The following is a 26,735-nucleotide window of genomic DNA, read 5'->3' as shown; positions in this document are numbered from 1 at the left end:
TGTGGACATAATGGACTTGATCACCCTCACTGAGTAACAAGCCTTGCACAATTTAGGCATGGGTTGGGATATATGAGCTTTCCAAGTATATGAGCTTTCAATAGCTAATCCCAAAGATTTCAAATTTGCACTGCTTAAAATCACATTATTATGATAATTAACAGAAGATACACTATTAGAACTTGGCTTTATCATAAATAGAACATGTTTAGTTTTGTTAATATTTAGAGTTAATAAGTTTGAATTAAGCCAATCATTAAGATAAGCAAAGGAAATATCAGCATCATTTCTGTATTGCATATTATTGTAACTACTAATAACTAAACTTGTATCATCTGCAAATAAAACTGATTTGACTGAGTTATTAAAAATTTTAGGTAGATCATTTATATAAAAGAGAAAAAGAAGTGGACCAAGAATGGACCCCTGTGGTACACAATGCCTACCAATATCCCAACTAGAGGTACCAACATATCTGTTCTAGTCTGTCTCTTTTCAGTACTCCTGAAATAGTTCCACATTGTTTTGAAACCTACTTACTTTTCAATGTCACATCAAGACAATTAAAATTTTTCGCTTGTTTTAATATTACCTATTCTGAAGTATCTTTCAACAAATTGAGTACTTTCCCTTGAAAGCCACAATTATTTATTTTGTGGCAGAGACTCTAAAATTATAATCATTAAATACTATATTATTTAACTGAAATATAATTTTCAGGAAATCATCTTCATTTTCTGATATTATAATCGAACTGTCAGCAAATGCTAAAATACGTAAAACTGTCTCACTGCTTGATTAATCTTGATGTCTCTTGACAGCCGGCCATTTCCCAAATTGCATGCGTTTCTCTGTCTTTATGAATGTATATCTTAATATTTGCAGTAAATGGTTTAGATCATCTCTTTTAGCCATTATTTCCCAAAGCTCTCCATCTACTTGATCAAAGCTTACTCTAGGTAACAAAAAACAATATATAGTTCTCCATTAAACTATTTCCTCCTTTGTTATTTGCTTAATTGTAAAAACATTGTCAGTACAACAACATCCTCATCTAAAATTTTATATTTTAATAACAGGGCTTCAGCAATATTTAGAATTCTGTTGTTAATAATTTTTCAACAAACTTCATATCCATTAATAAGATGGCTAATTCCATGATAACTATAACATATATTTCTTTTTCCTCTTTTAAATTTAATTACTAGTTTAGTTTGATACCATACAACTGGAATAGAGTATTTCCAACACATATTTAACAAAGAAAATAGTATGTCATAAAGGGAAATGCCTCCATATTAAACAGTTCGCCATTTATTCAAGATTTGTCCTGTGGCTTTCTGTTTTTAATTCCATTTGTGGCCTTTTTGTAATTATTCCTTTGTAATCAAATCTATCTCTTCTAATTTATCACTTTCTTTATCATTTTTTCATTTTATGTCTTCTATAATTATTCCATAGCTCATTAAAAAATACAACTCATTCCTCTTCTTTTATATTATTTATCAACATCATATTTTTATTCGCTGTATAATTCTTTCATAACTTTATAGGCCATTGGTTGTCATCCATATGTATCATGTTCTATTACTCTCATAAAACTATCCAAGAATCTTGATGAGCTTCTTTTACAAATGGCCAAGTTCCTTTTCTTTTTTATTCCTCTTTCCTTAGTTATTTCCAAAGCTATTCAGGGTAGAGAAATGAGTTTAATGTTATGCTGAAATTAAGGAATACAAGGTGGTATCAGAAAGTCCCCAGACTGTTACTGTTGTAACTGCCTCGATGAAAGATGAGAGGGGAGGCTAAGATCACACTTCTGCAAGCCTATTGCATCAGTCTGCCACATGACACCATGCTGTGAACACGCATTGCTTTCATATGAGTTCTTTTTCAACTTCATGTTTCGCTTTGTGTGGGATGGAAAGCAAAACTGAGCAATGTGTCTGCATCAAGTTTTGTGTGAAGCTCAGTAAACCCACTACTAAAATCCTTGAAATACTTTGTGAGGCTTTTGGAATGGCATTCACGTTTCCAAGGCCGGTCGAGTGTCAGACGAAGATGATGAACATTCAGGACGACCAAGCACCAGAAAAACCATAGAAAATGTTGAAAAAATTTGAGAACTCATCAATCAAGACTGTCGACAAACAATCCATGAGCTCACAGACACTGCTGGGATCAGTTATAGAGTTTGCCAGGAGGTCTTATCAGAAAATCTGAACATGCACCGCACTGTGCCTTCATCACGACAGCCCTCCCACACTTCCCTGAAAACCACAGAGTTTGTGGCTTACAACAATATGGTTATCATTCCCCATCCTCCCTAATAGCTGGACTTAGTCCCCAGTGATTTAGCTTTGTTTCCCAAATTGAAAATGAGACTGAAGGGACGGCGTTTTCAAACAGTGCGTGACACCCAAAATGAATCACAAGAGGTACTCGAGAGCATCAAGGAAAATGACTTCCACTGTGCTTTCAAAGCATGGGAAAAATGATGGGATTGCTGTATACATTCCCAAGGAGACTATTTTGAAGGAGATGGCAGCCAAAATTGAGTAAGTTAAGTCAATATTTCTTTTTTGACCTAGTCCGGGAACTTTCCGATAGCATCTCGTACAGATAAAAGAGGTCAATATTAGATTTCACAGAGAAAACAAACAACATATTCTTTATCTTATTGCCAAAACTATTATAATAACCACCTGCAAAAGTAGCAGCTGACTGCTGTAGAGACTGCAACATGCCTCTTGAGCAACCAAACTTTGTTGCAACAACAGCTAAAGGAACTTCATTGACCAGGTCATGCAATGCAAGAGCTGTATAAAATCGGCGATGAACAGACATCTTTTGTAACTGAAAAACACACAGTACACTTGCTGTAAGAAAATATGAAACAGAAATGAATGTGATGATGGTAAGTTAGGGGGTTTTAAAAGAAGCTGACAATGAAGTATGCTCAGGCAATCACCTGAGTTGATGAAAAATTCATGTAACCTGCTGCTGGAGAAAAGTTCAGTTTTTATATGGCCATGCAGACTGTTGGAGAAACTCTGACTACACTATAGCAGGTCAGTTTGAATATCAAAGACAAAACGCACAATTTTCAAAACAAACATCTGCATGTTATAATTTCCTTTTAGAACTATATATTCTTAAGCATATACCTGTAAGTACGAGAACTGCAGGGGGAGAGTTTCACAGAAATGAATATTAACTGATAAATGATATAATGATACAAATTCCGTCCCAAGCGCAAACAATATATTATGTGTCCTTGATCTTGCTCCTCTACACTACATGTTTCAGCCTCAGACGGCCATCATCAGGTGTATAACACTCACGTTGCTGTCACACTGCACCCAGCCCAAAATTTAACATTTAAAACACTTTCCTTTTATCAACATCTACTTCGTTGATATCTGTCTGGTTTGTAGATTATTTTTCACACGTTAATTTTGACGTTCTTATAGTAGCACTATAAAATCTTTAGTTCTAATTTTAAAATCCTTTAAAATTTTTCTCTAAATTTTAAATTTTAAATTTAAAATTGTTAGGGTTATTCGCCCTATGTCTAAAGTGCTGCAGCGGCTAGTTCTTGTTTCCACACTGTATAGGTGTTATCCTGTGCAGTCTTCCTGTGTGATCAAGGACACATAATATATTGTTTGCACTTGGGACGGAATTTGTATCATTATATCATTTATCGTATGGAGTGCAACAGGATGCTTAAATATAATATTGAATATAAACTGAGTATATATAATTTCAAGTGATAACGTAAGTGTCAGTCACAGTGGCCTTGCAGTCCAAGGCATGAAATGTCTTTGCTTGCTCGAACACTGGGATTGTGAGTTCGAATTCCATTCAAGGCATGGATGTTTGTCTGTATTTATTCTGTGTTTGTATGTAGGTAGCAGCCTTGCACCAGGCTGATCACTCATCCAAGGAGTCCTACAGACTGTCTAAGATTAAGAAACTGAAGTGAAACAAAGTGTTTGACAGATGCCCTATGGTCCAAGTGGGAGTAACAGGAATAAAGATAGAAGATGGACAGATAGATAATGTATGTTAATTACTGTTGCTTGAGCTGAGTGCACACAAGAGGGGGAGTAGTATTATCTGGCATTCATATGTCTCCTATTCAATCAATATATCAAAATTCTCTCTCTTCTGGTTTGTTTGAGAACCAACTCTGCTGATGCTGAAGGCTGCAGTCACTCAAGCAGCCATGAGATATTTCCCAAAGGATGATATGCTATGTAAAGCAGCTGTACAAGTTCTCTTGAGTCCAGATCAATTCATCTGCAGTGCAGTGCAAACATGTGTTCAATTAGTTCGGTCCAGTGCAATGCAGAAGCAGACATTAAACAGTGAGTGCTGTGTGTCACAAGTCTGCAGTGCAGTAAATTCATGAATTAATCAAAGTAGTCAAGTCAGTTTTCAGTTCAGTTCAGTGAAAAGGAAGAAAAGATTAAAGAGATGAGTGTCAGTCAGTGAGTAGTGGTATTGTAGTGAAATACTGAGTGCACAAAGAACTGACCTCAAGAGAATACATGGATATGGACAGTTGGGCAGTAGCTGCTCCAAATATTGATAAACATTGTGACTGGTGTCAGAAGTCACACCGAAGATTGATTCAGCCTTGCAACTAGTTTTGCAACAGTCCAAAAAGCCAAGAAGACCTCAAAAAGGACATAAGCACCAGTCAAGAAAGCCTTGAATGTGAAATAGTGCCATCAAGAATGGCTAATGCATATTCAAAGAATAACAGACACACCAGGCAAAAAGTTGAAGGATGCCATGGCAGTGGTTAACTAGCAGGCCCAGAATCTTCATGAGAAAAATTCAGCAGTGAGCTGCAACTGACATGATGAAACATGGAAGCAACTCGATGTGACCCCCCCCCCTTCTTCAACTCATGTGACATTACCACACATTAGATATTCCATCATATGAGAACAAAGATCAAGTTCATGATTTTCAGATACCCCATATGACAAACACACACATATAAAGACTATACAACATAATGAGTAACTACTGAAATTTTCAGTTTCGAAATTTAAAGTTGAAGCACATGAAGATTTTTAAATGGACTAGAAAACGATCAAGTGACAGTGTGTTCCAGAAAAACAGTTTTGAACTGGAAACAAATTCATATAGAACTTGGGCTTATGCAAGAAGAAATATTCACTTGACAAGGGAAGTCTTTTATGAACTACTGTATTTCAAGAAAATATATTTTAAGTACATACTTAAATATTAAAGATGATTTTAATGGTTCTTTTCTCACGGAAAACTTCACAGTTTCTTATTTGTACAAGCATTTGATCATATGATCCTAACACATATATAAAAGTCACAATAAGATGATGATGATGAACCTAATGTTCCATCATGAAACTGAGATGGTGATTTATTTTGGTGTTGAACAACTTGTTGTCACAGAGACATGTCTGTTATAAATTAAGTTTACATTTCATATGTAATCTAGGCCAAATTCCAAGGGTATATTTTGTGTTCTTTATTCTAAAATACGTATTATCATTTTCAAATACTGTAGAAGAACTTACTAGTTTCTTTAAACTGTTATGAAATAAAAAATGACTGGCTTGTAACAATGAACTATCCAAGCTCATCTCAGCATTATTAAGTCACCAAATTAAATTAAGTCCTGACATAAAAAAATGTCTGAATGGTAGTTATGTTAACATTTTACTTCATATTGAAATGTGACGATTAGGCAGAAATGTATTTACTCTAATGTTTATAACAATGATTTATTTTATTGGAAATTAGATAAAAACTGAAGAGTTCTATCTTCTTAAATATATCACCATGTATTCCAGTCAAAGTCAACAGACATTGTAGAGGAACATTAGGACTACACAAAGAATAAAGAACTTTATCATGGCCAGCACTATGAGAAAGTTAAATCCAACATTGATTGCCTGGGGGTTTATTGATAACTGACTGAACAGTGACAAAAAGAGGATAATTAGTCAAAGAACTGTCTTCCATATAGAATAATGTGAAAGAATTATGTGTCTTACTTTGCTGGGATTCAACCAGGAGGAGAACTAGTTGCTGACAACATTAATCTAACAACAAGGGTGTGCATAGTATAAAGTGCTATGCATATCATATACTAAATGAGTCAATAATTACAAAAGTAGAACATAAATAGATCATGATTCATAATCATTTGTAAATGATAGGACTCTGGTATACAGATAATAATGCTATATATATATATAAAACACACATAAAACTGGCCACAGTATTTCAGTGTTGTCTTGAAATCTTCATTGCAAACACAGGAATAGGGAAATAATGAGGGAAACATAGTGCAAAGTGAGTGATAAGCGTGGATCATCCGGTTCATATAAGAGTCATCATGTTCTACTAACAGTTTAAAAATCCACTGCTAATAAATAATAAAATGTACATGTATTGATGCTTCATAACGAAAATACCACAAAATTTATTGACTCGGTAATGATAACTGAACAAATATACTGCCATTCAACTTTCTTCTTTCACATTATTTTCATATAATACAAGTAAATTAGCTTTTGAGATACAGCATTAAAAATAAATAAAGACTTAAAAATATTAAAATTAAAAAATAATAGTATATATTCAGAATGTACAAGACACAAACAACATGCTACCACACAATAATGTTTGTAACTTCAATAATGCAAGATCTTGAATTTTCTTTCAGTATTCAGTGTTATCACATTTCCCAGCCTTAAGAATGTTTTATGTGAAGAGGAAGCACCACATGACATTCTTTTACGAAACATTTTCATCTTAATTTTAATCATCGAAGTGATCCCAGTGAACATTAATTTCCAGAAATGAGGCAGGAAAAAACATTTTTTCCAACAGGATATTTTGCAGATTTTTCACTGATTCATGTCAGTTTTAGCAAGGAATGACAGAATAAAATAGACCACACAAAAACTGACAGTGATACTCAATCCAAGAATCTTTTGAATGTAGTGATATGCACTGCAATGGAAGAGAGATTGCCCCATGACATGATAATAAAATGCTCACTGAAGAATCCAATATGTGGCAGTGATCCATAGTTTCCAGTCCTGATATGCGGGATGGAGGATGTTCAGAAAAAAGACTGAATTGGCATGCATTTCCTCAAGTTTTAAGTGTTCTACTAGCTTTTGTACTAAATACTCTATTCTTAAATTTCAAAATAATTGCATGTAAGGCTAATTATGAAAAAATAGGTTTACAAGTATACATGTTTGGAGAAGAAATCTGTTACCTGTTTGGATGAACTAAGGGAAAGAGTGCCACGCATGGCTCTCACCATGAAACGTTCATCAATTCCTACCAACTCTCCAACCCTTCGCATGGCTGGTGACAGTTGTTCCCATTGATTTAATACCTGCAAGCAGGAATAATAGCAAGGTACAGTAGGTTTGGTGGCACATGAGTTATGGCTTCGATATTTTCAGTAGCTCTGCTGCCAGAACAAATGTTGGAGGTAAGCAGAGCTCAGTTTCTCAAGTGCTGTAAGTCAGTTAATATGTGTTGAGTTCCATTTCAATAAGATTGGCCAATTTATAATTGTGCCTGTCTTTTTGTGCATCTCAGAGCTCGCGTCCTGCCGAAGAATTTGTACCTTATTAATATTGTTACATGTACAAGTGACTATAGACAGGGTTTCAATTGGTAGTTGGATTTACTGAACACTTACAGATCATAACTACAAGTAACTATAGCACTATCACTAATGTATATACTCTACAATTCAATATACCATGCACTAAGTCTTCTAAGTCTGCTGTATCTTCACTGGTTTCATCCTGGTAGTGGCTTACTATGATGGGGATTCCCCCACCTCTGTTTTCACATCCTTACTGGCTGGTGACTGTCTCAAAACTAATTAAACTCTAGACTTGTTCTGCTTACAACACCTTGGAATGGACTGCACAGAAAACATCTCTCCCAACAGTTCTTCTATTGTTACGTCACACAGCTGTCGCGCAGACCACGTAGAGAACATCGCTTCCTGCAGCTCTCCTATTATCACATGACATCACCGTGGATGTGATGTATTCCCCTGTTGTGTGCACAATCATTGTTAAGCTGATAAGGTGTTTACTGTGCCATAACCTAGTAACAGCTCTCTACATGCTACAATATAATTAGGAATAAGTGTTCATTTACTCAGTGAAAGTTACACACATATAACTGTGAGTTTTTAGATATGAGTAATTGAACAGTGATACAGTTATTACAACAGTTGCATTTTTAGTGCTTTAATCTATTCTTTGCAGCATTCCACATGGCACATCTCATTTTATGGTAATGTTGCAAGCCCATGTTCATAAGCACAAAAGGCATCTGAAGGGCTTGATGGCAAACCTTCACTGTTGGAAAAAAGAAGTTTCATGATGCCAGGTTTACACTGTAGGCTTGGGTGGGTAGCTTCATAGGAGTATTCTACAGTATGGTGACTGTGGTGTTTGCTGTGTGTGTGGAGCACTCCTTTTGGCATATTTCTTGAAGCTTCTCACTTAGATCACACAAATTGATGCAGTCCACTGTGCAGCAACAGTGCACTGAATTTGAAGTGTAAGGACAGCCATGTCAACTATTAACCAATATCATCGTCCACGATATTGTAACGTGTTTTGCGTTACTGATCCCACTTCTGACACCAGTGTAACGTGTTTCGTTACTGAAGACGCCGTAGAGATGGTTAATTGGTTTATTTAACAATCTACAAGTAACGGCTACAATTACTTATCTCACAGTTGCGGGGTTTCACACTTTATAACCCTAATCGCATTAATCTGTTAACACTGTTGCGGGGTTTCACGATTTATAACCCTATGCGCAAANATGTATTGACCGTCTTCTAGTGCACACAATCTCACATGTCACTTCACTATATGTTTCGGCATCACTGTGCCATCCTCAGGTGTGTTATTTACATTAAACTATTGCACTGCTCGCCATCATGTGTCGTTTATAAAATGATTTAAAATGTATGTTCTTCATGTACTATAATAAAATTTATATATATTAAAATTTGTGAAGATTTATCATCTTATACGTCTTATTTCAAACTCGCGTATTATATTATTCTTCCACTATGGGAGTCGTTCTTCCTGTATTTTGTGTATACTGTGTCTTGTTATGTGTCCTTCTTCTTTGGCTGTGTGTGTTGTTACAACTGGACAATGAAGGTCAAAGATAGATCCAGAATTACTGCTACTGGGATTAAATTCATGTAATGTACTGCAAATATACATGAAAAGGTTATAATAGGAAGAAATGCTGCTTAATCTAAGACTTTAACTGGCATTAATCAAATTTTTGACTACAGAAACAAATTATTATACAACACTGATAGAATTCAGAATGGCAGACTTCCAAAATTAATAATAAATTGCAGACCAAAAGGACAAGCAGTGAGAGAATGTTCTTATGCTAGAAGGGCTCAACAATCCACCTAGTGACTTGGAAGTTTCATGACGATGATGATGATGAAGATGTGATGGCACTATATAATGCTTCTACATCAGCCTTGATTTGGAAGGGGAAATAAATGGAACAGCTCTCTGTGTTACATCACATTACTTATTTGTCTATTGGTTTATCTATTTAATTTCTAACCTACTTTTATCATGCAAGAAAATAATATGACTCACATGTAGCCAGTCCAAATTTCCCCACTGAGAGCAAACACTGTATGGTGTTACCTGGAACAATACATTGAAAAAGATTTTAAATTGCATTCATATTTATGGGCTACATAAGATACAATACTTGGTATCAGATTATTATCACAAAAGAAGGGGACTGTTTCTGATTCTATCATTTTCATTCTTATACCACTACTTCCCCAAATGTATCCCTTGTTACCAAAACATAGCATATCCTCTTATCATCATATGAGGTGGTTGATTTTTTAAGATACAAAACATACTGGTAAAATTGAAAGGTCCTCTGTGTGGCATTACTGTTCTGAATGTGCATGCCTCAATTGAAAATGAAAGTGCTTACATAAAAGCTACTGTCACATGATCAAGCAAATATAGACAGTGTTTGGATTGATAATTGGATTTAAAGAACTCTTACAACTTGTAACTGCAAGTAAGGATTATGCTGTCGCAGTTCCACACACTTTGCAAATCACTATAGGACACATTATATCTTCTCAGCCTTCTTAAACCATTGCTTGGTAGCAGTTTGCAATGGTGGACATTCCCCTTCCTCTGGGTTCCTGAATGGCCCCCAGCCTCAGTTACCAGCTCCTCACAGCATCTGCTCACAACTGAACCCCAGTGGTTATCAAACTAACTCTCTCCAGCTACTAACTTGTCCTGCTCATAACATCTAGGTGTGGACCGCACAAAAAACACTGTTCCTCTATTGCTGTGCCATTGTGTTCATGTCTTCCAATGTGATTACTACTCAGCCATTGCCTAGCAACGGCTGTTGTTTGTAGAGCCATCATTTAGCAGTAGCTGTTGTATAGTTGCTTATTTCGCGGTCATAACCTAGCAATGTGGCCCTGTGGACGGTTCTCATGGTGATTACTCTCCAACTGCTCCTGCTGGTCCCTTAGCCGTTCCAGGTGAGCCATCATCTTCTTTTCCGAGGGCTGTGATTTGAACGTCTCTTCTTTTGTTTTGGAGGGGGCTGACCCCTCCACAATCTCCAGTCACTCACTTCCTGTGGCCCAGTAGAAGACCCAACTATTCACTTTTCAATCTCCAGTTCTAGTCTCCAAGAAGATCCTACCAGATGTCCTCTCCTTTCTCAGATGTGGCTGCCATCTTGCGCTTTGGTCCTTTATTCCACTGTTGAATTCTGGGCCTTCCATCATTTCTTCTCTACTGTCAGTCCTTTATGACAGTAACCTTGGCACAGTGGGTCATCTGTCTGCAGGCAGCAGCCAACTTCCTCTGGGACCCACCATCGCCCTGGGTCTGTTTCTTTCACTGTCAGTGCGCTTTATAGCTAGATACTGGTCCCCATATCGGTCCTCCAATTCTCCAATAGTTTCCACCGCAACCTCTTCCTCAGGGACTTCCTGATACACCAACTTGGACTCTTATTTCTATTGGAATTGCCTCCAAATCCGTGGCCTCTCAGTGGGCCTTCATCTCTTTTCACCAAGGCCCCATTTCTACTATGATCCCCTTTACATTGGTGTCTGACCTCTCTTGGTTGTAGTTAATCTGAGAAGCGACAGAATCCATTTGGATTTTCATGTCAGCCTTTGTTTGCCTTAGATTGGCTTCCATCTTTCATCTGTTAGTTCTTATTTCAGCCAGCAGGTGTGCAATAATTTGTTCCATCTCCATATTACAGTGATATGATGATCAGTGTGGTCTTCAGTCCAATAATTCAATCCATCTCTTGGGTTCAAATCTGACAGTACACAGTTCATGAAGGCCAACATCTCAAACCAATCGGTCAATCATTCCAATCCCACTTCTGACACCAGTTATCCCATGTATGGAGTGTGACTATAGACAGATTTTGGATAGATGATTGGATTTATTGGACTCTTTGATAGAGTGTGTGACTACGCTTTACAGTTTACTGTTTTACACACACACACACACACACACACACACACACACTAGTGTCTACAGTCACATCTTCAATGCTGTTGCTTGGTAGCGATTTACAACAGCAGATGTTCCCCTTCCTCTGGGTTCCTGAACTGTCACCCGGCCTCAGCTACCAGCTTCTCATGGCAACAGCTTGCAACAGCAGTTATCTAACTCACTCCTAACTTGTCCTGCCTGTAACATCTTGGCATGGACCACAGAGAAAACACTGTTCCTCTTTTGTTACTTATGGGCTGCTGCCTCATAATGGCCATTGTATAGCTGTTTATTTTGCAGTTGTGGCCTAGCAACAGGTCTACATGCCGTAGTATCTATTATGAGGAATTTCAGTGTATATTTGACCAATTCCATAAGTGTCACATTAAAATTTTTTATTAGATTTCAGTACATAAATACAGAGGGAGGGTGTTTTCAAACTGATAATGGGGGAAAACAGAGTCTGCATTAAATTAGTGTTGACAGTAGGATTGGCCACTTAAGAATATATAAAAATACACTTGCACTTCTCTATGGGGTGACACATAACCAGCTGATTACATTTTAATAGATACAAAATGATACTCAAGTATAATTACCATTTGATTTTTTTACAGGTGCCAACTGGGACAGTAAAATGATTCAGTGACTGAAAACAGTGAAAGTGGGCAGGATGTGTAATATGCACGCCAGTGATAAGAAATACATACAAAATAACGACAGGAAATCCTGAAGGGAAAACACCACTGCAAAGGTCTATCAGGTGAGAAAATAATATTAAAACAGTTCTTAAAGAAACAGAGTAGGAGGATGTGGACTATATTCATCTGGCTCAGGACATGAACCAATGATATGGGCTTATGAATATGGCAATAAACCTTCAAGTTCAATAAAAGAGTAGCTTGAGTAGCTGAGCAAAATATTAACTTCTCAAGGACTCTGTTCCATGGAATCTTCAAAACCTATCAGAAGCTACTTTAATTTTACTTAAATATTCTGATTAAATGAAATTAAATGTCCAAAGATCTTTTTTTTATTTGTTTAATCAGCAATCAGACTATACATTCTATAAGCTAATGTTATGGTTGTTTAGATGACTTGATGAGGAGTCGTCCAGTGGCGAATCCTCAGTAATTCAAATCAGGTCAATTGGCCAGTTTCATCTGAGTCGTCTGTTGTCTTCTCTTTTCGACAGCATCTTTAGGAGTGGGTTTTTATGATTTATGATTTTGTTGTGATGTCTGTTGCTTTTTTGTTGGACGTCTTGTACAGAAGATATACTGAGATCGGCGTGGAGTGTTGCGTTGGAGACATACCATGGTGCGTCGACTATCATTTGTAGGATCTTAGATTGGCTTGTTTGGATTATTGCTATATTAGATTTACTGGTGCAGCCCCATAATTCCAGGCCGTACATCCAAATAGGTATGATTATAGTCTTATAGATCAGAATTTTATTTTCAACTGTTAGCTTTGATTTTTTGCCTATTAGTCAGTTTAATTGTTTAATGGTTAAGTCTACTTGCTTTCATTTCTTGACTACATGCTGCTTTCATGTTAATTTGCTGTCTATAGTCATACCTAGGTATTTTATTTCTGCTTTATGTGGTATTTGGATATCAATGATACATCATTGATATCCAAATACCACAGGTGTCAGGTGTTGCCTTTTTTCATAGGGTGAAATTTATGTAGCAAGTCTTGTTTTCATTTATTCTGATATGCCACTTCTCGAACCAATTTTGTAATGTGCTAAGGTGATGTTGAAGGTCTGTTGCTGCTCTTTCTGGATCTTTGTTGACTGACAATATTGCTATATCATTGGCAAATGTTCCAAGAGTTCTATTTGAGGAAGTGGGTAGGTCAGATGTAAATAAAGTGTATAAAGTTGAACCAAGGACACTACCCTGTGGCATGCCTGCTTTTATTGGTTGTGGTTCAGATTTTTCGTTTCCCACTCTTATTTGGAACTGTAGGTCACTTAAGTAGGGTTTAAGAAGATTAAAATATGATGGTCGAAGGATTTGTTTGATCTTGTATAACCGACCACTATGCCACACCCTATCAAAGGCCTGGCTTATGTCTAAGAACACTCCTGTACAGTAGCTTCTGTCGTCTAAGGCTTTGTTGATGATATTTGTTATTCAATGAATCTGCTGTATGGTAGAGTGGTCTTGACGAAATCCAAATTGGTGGTGTGGAATCCACTCTTCTTGCCTCAAGTCTTTGTTTATTCTTCTAAGAATAAGTTTTTCAAAAACTTTGGACAACACTGATATGATGCTGATTGGGCGGTATGAAGTGATTTCTGCTAGATCCTTTCCTGGTTTAGCTATCGTGATTATTTCTGAGATTTTAAACTGTTTAGACCAGTAGGACATTCTTATTATTCAATTAAAGATGTAGGTTAATAGTACTATTCCTTTTTTTTGGGAGTTCCTTTAGCATTTATGGTGTGACTTGGTCTAGTCTGGGTGTTTTTTTTAAACCCAAAGATCTGATCACCTCTTTGAATTCCTTTGGGGCGGTAATCATTAGAGTTTGTTGTAGTTCTATGAGAGCTGCTAAGTTTTGTTCTATTTCTCGATCTCTTTCCTCATTATGCAGAGTAAATATATTGGCAAAATGTTTTGCAAAGAGTTTGGCTTTCTCTTTATTACTTCTTGCCCAGGGTCCTGCAGTTGGTGGTGAGGATTCTTTAGGTTTTTATGTTTTCAATAGGCTTCCATATAGAGTAATCATGCCTGCTGATGTTTTGTATGTAATCCGTAAAGGATGCTTCTCTCAGTTCTTTTAGTTTGGCTTTTAGCTTATTTGTTAACTGGTTGTATCTGGTTTTATCGGTTGGGTTGTGGGTTTGGTGCCATATCGCTCTTGCCTTTCTTTTATCCTTTAGAAGTTGTTTGATTTCTAAAGGAGTACTGTTGATACTTCTTTGTGTTTCCAATGGCAGTGTGGATTGAATAGCGGCTTGTTGCATGACTTGTTTCAATTACAAAATCTAGGTCTTTGGAATTCTTCAGCGTTATTTTTAGATGTATTTTGTTGTTAATTTCTTCTCTATAATTTTCCCATTTGGTTTTATGGTTATGTAATCTTGGAGTGTTATGTCTGATTATCACTGAAGAACTTATGGTCGTTATAATGGGAGTATGATCTGGTGAAAGTTCAAAATTAGGAACTATGTCTGTATATGCTGATGAAATTCCTTTTGTTACAAAAAAGTCTAGCAGGTCTGGTATTTTTGCAGGGTCAGTTGGCCAGTACATCGGTGTTCCACTTGAAATAAATGAATAATTATTATCCTGCATAAGTTTTGCAAGTTCCTTTCCTTTCGTGGACGTTAGTCTTGAGCCCCATAAGACGTTTTTGCTGTTATAGTCTCCTCCAGCTAAGAATCTCTGACCTAATGTGCTAAAGAATTGCTCAAAGTGTTCTTTTATGTTGTGCCTAGGGGGGCAATTCACCGCTGATATATTTAGTTCATAGGGTAATGTTCTGACTTTTATAGAAGTGGCTTGTAAATGATTCTCCTTGTATTTTTGGAGTTGGTAATGGTGGATTGTTTGTTTTATGAGAATAGCAGTGCCTCTGTGTGCAGTACCATCTGGATGATCAGTATGATACACTCTGAACTTTGGAATTTTGATATAGCTTTCTGCTGTAAAGTGTGTTTTGCTAATGAGTAGAATGTCTATGTGTTGTTCTTTAAGGAACAGAATCACTTCGTCTTTATGTCCAATAAGACCATTCGCATTCCAGAGCGCTATTCTCAAATACTTAGTTATTACTTCAGTTTGTTTATTAACGTGGTTAGCATGTTAAGTACTAAGCTATTTTGCTGTATAAGATCCAAAGATCTGTAATGAATATAATACCTCGTATATTATGTGAAGCTCAGTATCAAGCACAAAGCATTGACGAGCCCTTTGTAGCTCATCAAAAAGAAGAAGGCCTTCATCTGGAGGGAGAGATGCAGCAAGGCAGCCAAGACCTAAAAGTGTTGGCACATACTTATGCCCTGCATCCTCTTCATCTTCCTGAAGACGAATAAGTTCATTTGCCTCTAGGAACTGAACACAGGCTGATATGGGGTTTTGGAGATTGGATTTTGTTGCAGCAAGTAACGTGCAGTTTGTGTACTGAGTCACTTGCTCAGGAGTGCATGCCACACCACTTGCAATCACCTGAAACACATCAAGCAGCAAAAGACTGGGTAGGATGCCTATCAGATCCTTGCAGTATTATAAAACAACTGTCTGTAATGTGGTGCAGTGGAAGTAAACTGGCTACTTCATTTCTTTTGTACACATACAAAGAGTCATAAAAAAATAGTAAGGCAGCGACCTAAACATAAATCCTTCCTGTGAGATCTGATGTTACTGTGGCGTTAATTATGAAGAATATTGTCTTCTGGGACGTGATGCCGTGTTGTCTGGTAGAAGTTTACCAACATTTTGGGGGGGAAACACTACCTCATTTTCAGCATCAAAGGTTAAGCTAGGCCAGCAGACTTTGCTTCAAAACAAGAGCAATGCTTATGTGAGGACAGCAAAATGGAGGAAGTTTTGTCAGAGGTTGGCCCACCCTGGTGGAAAAATCAATGATGATGACTATCATGAATATGTGCTGTCATATATACATCATTGCTGTTTTATAATTTCCATGTACCAATGATTTTGATTCCTATTATCTGCTAGAGCTGATGATTTAATATATGGTTCATCATAGTAGCCATGCCTTGTCCTAAACGTTGATTAAAATACTTCAAATATGGAATACAAGAACAGTGACAAAAATAACTTAAATGAATCATCTTATAATACTAACCTCTAATATGGCTCTCTTTAAGCTGGCTGCCAATTCACCATGCCCAAGGCAACTCTCAATAGGTTTCAAATCTGCTCCAATCAGCTTCTCTCCAATGTGTCCCTCTGCTTTGTTACAAATAAGAAAACTCTCGCCTGCAGTATCTCGCCCCATACGCCCTGCACGACCAATCATTTGCCTGTATGTTTGAGAATCCAGTGATTTTCCATGGAATACAGGTGAACGTACAATGACACGGCGAGCAGGAAGGTTCACACCTGAACTCAAAGTTGAAGTAGCTACCAATACTCTCACAGCTCCTGAACGAAAATAACCTTCCAGAATGTCACGCTCTTCAACTGTCAAACCTGTGAGAGCATTAAGATATGGTCACTTTCACACATACTTTGAAAATTAATGAGTAAATAAAATAAACGACTCTAAATATCAGCAGCAATAAACCAAGACTTTCTCCACTTCCCCCTCCACCCTTTCCACAAGAACATCATCTCCTTTATGTTTAAGAGGTTAAGAGTTCAAATCTCAGGCCTAAGACTGGCTATAAAGACCCCTCCATGTACATGTTGCCAATAGTGACTTAAAATAGGCCATGACTTCTTTCAGATTCATCATTCATAACCATGTCATTCAGCACTACAAAACTACCAGCAAGTTGTCAAGTGACAACTAGCATTGATTTGATTTGATTACACTGTCCAATGTGACTCAAAAGTATATATGATGCCTTTACATGTTTTGGTCAATTAATGACCATCTTCAGAAGGCAAATAACATTTGAGGAAACTACTATTACATAAATCATAGTACATCAAGTTCAAAGTTGTCCAAAGTTTTTACATATAAAGATTTTAAGTTAAGCTAAAATGTGGTGAGTTAAAATATTAATAGAATTCTTAATATTTAAAATCTTAAATCACTAGATTTCATGTCTTCATGCCCCTTCTATCAGCAGGAGACGGGGTAGATTTCCACCCTTGGAGGTCTGGGCAGTTTTTTTTTTCTTTATATAGTTGGTTAAGAGTCTGTGTTTTTTGTTGTGAGCTATTTTTCTATAGTATTGACTAGTGTGATGGACCAGAATGAATAAACTTGTTGAAATAACTAGTGTGATTGACATTCTGTGTTTCCAAACAGTGCATTTTCATTTCAAAAAACTATTTAGTTTACATATCAGGCAAATTTTCTATTCACGAAGTCATGTTAATCATTTTTTATACATACATAGAAAGGACCAGATTCATGGCAACCAATGATGAAGATTTAGAATATATCCTATAACTCAGTCTTTATCAATAAAATCCCACCCCTTCATAAATACAACTGGTGAACAAAGAGGACTGTACATCAATCTTCAGTGACTTCCTGTGTTTATAAAGCATGAAGCAAGTTGTAGGGTGGTAGGGTGTTGATTCTGTTTCTCCTTAAAAGACTGTGGAAGACTTAAATCGTAACTTGAACATGAGTGGTCAAAGAGCCCCCACTACCCATTGGGTAGGAGGTTGGGCGGGCCCCAGAACTGGTGTGGACGACATGGGGAAGAGAAAATTCTTGCCCCTATTAGCCCTCAAACTCCAAACCCTCAGCTGTCCAGCCTGTAGCCAGTCACTATATCAACTGCGCTATCCTGGCTCTTGAATGTGAAATATCTTCAGGCAAACACTGGCATTAGTAATTCACAACATGGCAAGACCACTTCCTCTCATAAATTACCCGATTCATCATTGCCTGTGCATCCAACAAGTCACTTTACTTGCACTTTGATTAAGTATATTTTTATCACTTTTATTAAGTTTTCTGTTTTTTCTGTGATAAGTCTAATTTCAGGCAATGATATGATAGCACAACTTTTGATGTAAAATGCTGTTTTCTGACCACATGAGCAGCATATTCTCAGCAAAGTTTTTCCTGAGATTCACAGGAACCATGTCTTTGGCTTTAATGTCACTATAAGCAATACCGTCAAGGGCAAAGCTTTAGGGTCAAAGACTCATTATAAAGTCTCTTCAGTTACACATCAAAAACAGATTATAAGAAGGCTCTCAGTAAAATTGTATTTTACTCTCTAAGACCACCAACACCACTATTTGGTATCTAATGTGTTTATTTTAAAAGCCCCACCACATGTTTTTACCTTTCTTCTTGGAGCTATTTTTATAGCTGGTACTATTGTTTTATTGTTTTGTTGTGAGGTGTCTTTTCTTGATGTTGTATATTGCAGTGGTGCTACAGAACTGAACCCAATACAAAAATTAAAGAAAAATTGTTAAGAGCCTAAGTTACATATGTGTGAGCATAGAGAAACCAATGGGATTTGCTTTGACTTTCAATGTGGAAACACATGTTCTAAAGGATATCATATTTGAAACATGTGGATTCATGATGCAGTACAACCTTGGTGCTACAGTACTTACCTCATGTGCATTAAGTTATGGGTTATTCTAAATTTCCTACATGCAAATTTTTTACATTATGTGTGTAAGAAATAGTTATGAAACAGCCATTATACCTAACTACTTAACTGTAAATCTAGTGTTAAAACAGTGGTTCACAAACTGTATATGAACACATAACTGTTTAATTTTCTAGCACAATAAAATTAAGTTTAAATAACATTAAGTTACTAGAATCATAACAAAACCATCTCTTTATAATGCACATGGGTAGGATCTGTACCACCTATAGACCCCAGTGGTAACACAGGTCTCATCTCATTATTTTCAGCACAGTTGTAAAACAAGATCACAGAACAAATTTCACCAATATGTACTTAAAAAAAAGAATGTTAAGGTTCATCTTCACGTGACATTTGAAGTCACGAACTTAATCAAGATGTCATGATACAAATGTTGTGACTTGAGACTTTATGTCACGAGTCTTTAGTTTGCTCAGGCTTAGAGTATGCCATGTTTTATCTACTTTAGTATCATAAATGATGCTGAAGAAATTAATCCATCTTGCCTTTCTACTTCACACAAACGTACTATTTCGAGCTTCATATTCAAGCCTACACTCTTCTATTTCACTGCCATATTAGAGTTCTTCAAAATTCTGAAGTTGGTGCCCAACGAAAAACAGTAGATATTTGACAGGGGACAGAACCTTAAACATCAGCATGTGACATCATTGTCTGAGGTCAGTGGAAGCTTAGAGAAACAGGGGACCTATGTGACAAAAAGGGGAGGATACTGTATAGTGCCTCTACAAACAAGCAAGCAATACAGTGCACAACAGAACAAGCTAGTGGACTGATAATAAAATTCAGAGAGAAATCATGTAATGTATAATTCTCATTGGGAGGGGGTAAGCTGCTCTCAGATTACTGAATGTAAACTTTCTCCAAAGGAAGGGCAGGACAGAGAGGGTTGATTAATGAGACCTTTACAGACTGCTTACTTACTTACTCATGGAGCTGAGCCCTTCTTGAGGAGCCGCCAATTCTGCAGCTACTCAAGAATTTCCCAGCATTTTATGGAACCTGAAGGTTCATTACCGTGTTCACAAGAGCCCTCCACTGGTCCCTATCCAATCCATACCATCCCATCCTATCTCTCTAAAATCCATTCTAATATGGTCCACCCACCTACGCCTTGGTCATCCCTGTGGTCTCTTTCCTTCCGGTTTTCCCACCAATATCCTATATGCATTCCTCGTCTCCTCCATTCGTGCTACATGACCTGCCCACCTCATCCTCCTTGACTTGATCATTCTAATTATACTTGGAGAAAAGTACAAGTTATGAAGCTCCTCATTATGCAATTTTCTCCAACTTCCTGTCACTTCATCTCTCTTCGGTCCAAATATTCTCATCAACACCCTGTTCTCAAACATCCTCAGTCCATGTTCCTCCNGTTTTGTATATTATAATTTTTATGTTTTTAGACAGATGAGAAAACAAAAGGTTGTGGACTGAATGGTAGCAAGCATTACCCGAGTTCAATCTCCTCTTAATTTCCTCCTGAATCAGGTTTTGTTCTGTTATCGTTGTTCCCAAATATCTGAACATTTTCAAAACATGTGTTTCNTTGCCCTGCATTTTGGTGACGAGACAGGAACATATGCTTAGTTTTCTCTGTGTTTACTTCTAGACCAACCTCTTTACTTCTTACAGACTGCTAGCCATACATAAAAAAATGCAGAATGGCAGTGGTGACTAGATACAGATCACTCATTATGACACAGGAGAAGTGAAAAAAATTCTCATTTTAGGTGATGATTTTAGTTCCTTTTGTCACTATAATGAAGTCCTCATCACAAGTCATACTTGCTCTACTTTGGTTTCACTGTACCTGGCTCTGAGATAAGCACCAAAGCATATTACCTCTTTATTCTTTCAATTCACATTGCTGGTTAACATTCAAGTGCAGAAAAGAACGGCCGACATGTGACAAAGTGACTGCAGCAGGTTGGTGATAGTGGTGGTGGTTGTAGTAGTAGCAGCAGTTACAGCAACAATACTTTCTACAATACTGGTCATGTTATGAAATAATGTATATGCAACATAATCAAGTAAGTTATATTTCATGTGAAATTTTATTTGAATTATTGAACATAATAATAATAATAATAATAATAATAATAATAATAATAATAATAATGACAATTAATAATAAATCAATAAATGAATATAAATATTACTACCAACATAGTACACTCTGTCCATTTCCAGTCCCAGAAGACCCTTAGATACATGTGTCCTCTCATGTGAATCCAGAGAACACTTTGATAAGTGATAACCTAAGTTAAGTGATCCTAATTATCTGAACTGATGGTGACAGTTAATGTTTGGTGAAAGATGGTGGTAATAACAATAACTTACAATCACTTATCATATATCATTTCACACTACATAAATTCAACACCTGAAAGAGTGCTGTAAAATAACTGATTAAACAAAATAATCTGTTCATTTAGTTTAAAATATTTTACGCTTCATAGTAAAGGAAAACTCATGTGACAACGTTAAGTTCCATGCTGCTAACATATTCATTAACAATCCCATCACTTGTTGGGTTGAAATTTACTGAATAACAGTGGTGATCTCATCAAGTGAGAGACTGTTGCCCAGTGTATGTGCTTGTAAATGCCATTTTCTCTTACAGATGTCATTCAAATGCAGAGAAACATTATGTGTAGCTCGCTGAAGTTTGTAAGGGTCAAAATATTCAGTGACTGTACACAATTTTTCACTTGCTGGCTCTTGTTCAGATTTCAAGTGTGGTTAATTTCACAATCTAGTTTTCATAAAAAAAAATGGCTGGCCTGTCAGGTAAAATCCTGGTGCATGACAGTAAATGTGTTAACTTGTGAGCAGCTAGCTACTATGGTGTCCACCAGATTAGCCATGCTCCAGTAATACTTGCTTGTATTATTGAACTCAAAGTTCTGATTTCTGCACCACCATTCAATGTTTTCAAAAGGTCCTGCCAGCTTGGTCTTGAGCCTGTGAACCCTCAGGTTACATGGAGTGACAGTGAGGCTTTATTCTGCCATAGAATATACCCTTTCTTTCATCCAAAGCACCAGCAATAGAACTCGTATATTGTTTATGACTTTTTTAGATAGTTATAAATCTATGGCTCTACAGCCCCTGTGGACCTTTGCCACTTTTTCAGTTTTTTAATCTATACACAGTTGGTAGGACTCCTTGGACTGGGGATCAGCCTGTCGAAAGGCCACTACCTACACATAGAACAAAACAAACAGAGAATAAACGCACACAGACATCCATGCCTCAGATGGGATCCCAGTGTTTGAGCAGGTGAAGACAGTTCATGTCTTAGACCGTGCAACCATTGTGAACAGTAGTCATAATTATACCCCTAATTAACTTACTCCCTGGGGATGAGTCCTTCTTGAGAAGGCACCAGTTACTCAGTTACTCAAGAATGTCCCAACGTTTTATGGAATCCGAAGATTCATTACCATGTTCATAAGAGCCCAACACTGCTCCTTATCCTGAACCAGATCAATCCAGTCTACACTACCCCATCCTATTCTCTGAGATTCATTTTAATATTGTAGCATGTAGACCCATTGCTAAGTAATGATTCTGTAAACAATGGCTGTTAGGTAATGGCCAATAATAACACAGAAATGGTGTTCTCTACATGGTCCAAGCAATAGCCACATGATGCAACAATAGAAGAACTGTTGGGAGAGGTATTTTCAATGCGGTCTGTGCCGAGGTATTATAAGCAGGACAAATCTAAATTATAGTCAGTTGTGAGACAGTCATCGGCCAGTAAGGACATGCACACTGAAGCTGAGGAAGCTATGCCATTGGCAGCCATTACCAGGAAACAACAGGTGAAGACACACAGACTGAGAAGGCTTAGTGCATGATGTAATGAATTGCAGTGTGTGAATTAGTGATAGCGCTATAGTTACTTGTAGTTACAGCGGCCTCCGTAGTCTAGAGGTAATGTTCCCACCTCATGACTCGTGGTACGTGGGTTCAAATACCCGGCTGAGGTCGTCAAATTTTTAAGGGCGGAAAAATTCAGGGAACAAGTCCTCCGGGAGGGACTTTAAGCTGTGTGTCCCGTGTCGTAACTTTACGGCATATAAAAGAACCTCATATCCCCAAAGGGGATCACTGAGCCGAATTCCAGGACGTTTCCCGCCCAACAATAGTCTCTAAGGCCTCTGATAGATGGAGGAAGCATTATAGATACCGCTAAGCAAGTGGCCGAACTCGCTTGCTCGGCGGGACTGATGGTACGCACCATTTATCGGTAGGGTTTAGAGTCTGGTAGAATATCATAGAGGGAAGCACAATAGATCAAACTGGTCGCGGTGCATGGGGAAACCCACCCTCTCTAAATAACTAACTAACTAACTAACTACTTGTAGTTACTAACTGTAAGTGTTCAATAAATGTAATTACTAATACATACCCCATCTATAGTCACAAAGACAAGTGACAATATTATCCTCCTATGTCTATGACTTCCCAGTGGTCTCTTTCCTTCTGGCTTTTCCACCAAAAACCTGTATGGATTCCTCTTCTCCCCGTGTGTGCTACAGGTCCTGCCCATCAAATTCTTCTTGACTTGATCACTCTAATTATATTTGGCAAATTGTACAAGTTATTAAGCTCCTTGTTATGTAGTTTTCTCCAACCCACTATTATTACATCCCTCTTCAGACCAAATATTATCCTCGGCACCCTCTTCTCAAATGCCCTCAGACTATGTTCTTTCCTTAATGTCAGTTAGCAAATATAGGTTATTTAGAGTCTCTCTTAAGAACAACTTCAATGAAATGTATTGAGTATTGTGTCAAACTGTGTATATTCATAAAATGTTTTTTATCATTAACAGCCATTTCAATGAAGTTACAGTTAATTCAAACATAGCCAATAAATTACTTATCCTACATGAAACTGATAACAATATTCTATTTACCAATAGATGCATCACCAGCATGCATAAAACCTAATCCAGTCTTATTAATAATATATATTACACCAATTAAAACTTATCATTTATAATGGAATCTATTGCAGGAACAAGAAAAGGATGTGAATACGGAAAGAAACAAAACTTTCAAGCTATTATGTCTCATAATATATGTAAACCAATTTATAAGACACTTTCCAAGGTCTACATCGTATGACTATGAATCATGGAGGATTAACCAAAACCTTACTATCAATGGATGCAGAACTTATGTGATGGACAGCCCCTTAAGCCATAAAATAACAGAGTAAAAATGTAATAGCATGTTTTATTTAACTATACAGAAAAACTAGGAAAAGAACAAGTTTTAATAGGGTAAAAAGCATTGGTATCTAAGAAGAGGAAGAAAGCTCTTAAGAAGATCTATAACTTTATTTTCTCAAAGAAGGGCTAGGACCTAGAAAATAGTTAGCAGATTTGCTGACTGATAAGCCATTACCTGCATGATGAAATGCCACTCCAAATGCCACAGTGCACCGAAGCACTTTATCCAGCCCAACTGGACATCTCTGTAACTGTTCCAAAGCCTCAGCTATAGCATTTGAGTCCAACTGCTCACGAAGCTGCTGGCCTAATTCACTCCCTGATAAACCTGATATCATAACATAAAATTAGAATCTAATGAAACCACTCTGAGGGATAGAACATGCTGAACTTCACTTTAAGGTTAATTCTGTACAGAGGGAACTTAAACTTGTTTGCCAAAGAACCCGATGTACCATGTAAACATACATCAATAAATAACTGCTAATGCAAAGGGAAATGGACATGATATTTGGCACATGGAAGGTAAGGAATTTCTGTAGGGTAGGATCACTGACAAAAGTTGCAAGAGAATTAGCAAAGTATAAGTTAGATTTACTGGGAGTACAGGGGTGGCACTAAATCAGTAGGCGATTATGTATTTTTCTATAGAAAAGGCAATGAGAATCATGAATTAGGGACAGGATTTTTTGTACATAAAAGAATAATATCAGCAGTTACAAGGGTAAGTTTGTTAGTGATAGGCTGCCATACATAATATTAAGGCTGGGGCCACACGAGCACACAAAATGTGTCCGTTGTAGAAATAAACAAGAGAGGTGAATGCTATGCTTTCTTCTGGCACCACTGCAGACAATAAACTATGCACCACATTCTGCAACTGTGTGGTGTCCTCAGCAACCTCCGTTGCAACGGATGTACTTCGTGTGCTCGTGTGGCCCCATCCTAAGAGGTTGCTGGTGAGATATCACTGTCATGTGTTCGAATGAAGGTAGATGGGATTTGGATTGATAACTGGATTTATTGCACAATTCTACAGCTCATGACTACACTTCACAGATAACTATCACACAGATTAGTGTTCTCAGTCACGTTGGTTGGCAGTGGCTTCCAATGGCTCCTTGGCTTGCATCCTTGCAGGGTGGCAACCATCTAACACCAACCTCATATTCTGACTCCTGGCTTCAGCTGGTACTTCCTTCAGCTGCTAGCTCCCAGGCTGGACTGACTTCCAACTGCCAACCTCCAACTTCAGCTGTCAATTCTTGACTGACTCAAAGTCAAAATTACTTTACACCTGGCAGTTTACCACCAATCAGTTTGTCTTGGTGTCAAGCCCCCTTCAGACCCACGACCAGAGATTTCCTCCCCCCAACTGAACCCTTGTCCTTATGTAATAGAGATATTGAGAAGATGGGTTTTTTCTCTTATGAATATGCTTGGTCTTTTGTCAAATGTACATTTCGCAAATATAGCATGTTATTGAAAAATTCTTGCTTTTGTGCCACACACAAGTCCTATGTCAGTACAGGCTTTGCAGAGCAGATCATCCCTATCTTATGTATCTCATGCTACAACGGTAGCCTAGTCATTTGAACGTTCGTAAGCTTGACCCCTGCCAAGTTTAAGCCTCTTATATTTTTGACTGGCTCAAGCTATTCCGGAGTTCTTTATATGCCCTCAACATGGACTGCATAGAAAACGCCACTTCCAACAGTTCCTCCATTGTTGTATGTGCATGATGCTTAGTGATGGTGTTGTGTTTATGAAGCTGTTGCTTAGCAATGGCTGTTACTCTGGTCCCTTGTTGTAGCTGTCAGTCTTGATGTCACAGTACATAAAAAAAAATCATACAAGCACTTAGGAGGGACGACGGCGTGAACTTATTTGTCGCGTTATACGCCCAACACATGACAATATGTATATGCTGTATATAATACTAAGAGGTTGCTAGTGAGATCTCATGGTTCTGAATCTTCATACCTCAATGAAAGATACAAGCTTCTATGAATAACTAGAGCATGTGTTCAGTCAGTTCCATAAGTACCACATGAACATTTTGTTAGGCAATTTGAATTCCAAAGTAGGTGGAGAAAATACCTTCAAACCAACAGTTGAGAACTAGAGTTTAAATGAAATGAGTAATATACTCATAAGTGGAGTTACTTACTTACTTACTCATGGAGCTGAGCCTTTCTGGAGGAGCCATCAATTCTGCAGCTACTCAAGAATTTCCCAGCATTTTATGGAACCCAAAGGTTCATTACTGTGTTCACAAGAGCCCTCCACTGGTCCCTATCCTGAGCCAGATCAATCAAATCCATACCATCCCATCCTATCTCTCTAGGATCCATTTTAATATTGTCCACCCACCTACACCTTGGTTCAACAGAGCGTGTTCAAAATTATTAGATCAAAGGAAACAAGCCAAACTGCAGTGGTTACAGGATCTGAGTGTAAGAAATGGGGATAGTCGGAACATAAAGCCAGCAGACATTCAGGAATAAAAAGAGGAAATATCTGAAAGATAAAATTGATTAGCTTGCAACAAACAGCAAGAAGAAGAAGAATATTAGAA

At 37.4% G+C, this 26,735-nt stretch overlaps 1 protein-coding gene across 1 annotated transcript in view; it reads right to left on the bottom strand.

Moving 5' to 3' along the window:
• The window catches only part of LOC111864561 (DNA polymerase theta), an 82,623-nt gene that overhangs the window by 38,553 nt on the left and 17,335 nt on the right, over positions 1–26,735 (bottom strand). The window contains exons 8-13 of the mRNA XM_023851906.2: positions 24,333–24,485; positions 16,434–16,780; positions 15,482–15,790; positions 9,693–9,743; positions 7,295–7,417; positions 2,706–2,856 (exon numbers count right to left, since the gene is read on the bottom strand). Coding sequence (XP_023707674.2) covers positions 2,706–2,856; positions 7,295–7,417; positions 9,693–9,743; positions 15,482–15,790; positions 16,434–16,780; positions 24,333–24,485 — 1,134 coding nt within the window. The remainder of the gene's footprint in view (positions 1–2,705; positions 2,857–7,294; positions 7,418–9,692; positions 9,744–15,481; positions 15,791–16,433; positions 16,781–24,332; positions 24,486–26,735) is intronic.

The sequence above is a fragment of the Cryptotermes secundus genome, unplaced genomic scaffold (genome assembly GCF_002891405.2).
Source record: "Cryptotermes secundus unplaced genomic scaffold, Csec_1.0 scaffold2457, whole genome shotgun sequence".
Taxonomy (NCBI): Eukaryota; Metazoa; Arthropoda; class Insecta; order Blattodea; family Kalotermitidae; genus Cryptotermes; species Cryptotermes secundus.
This window is presented reverse-complemented; position numbering and strand designations above follow the sequence as displayed.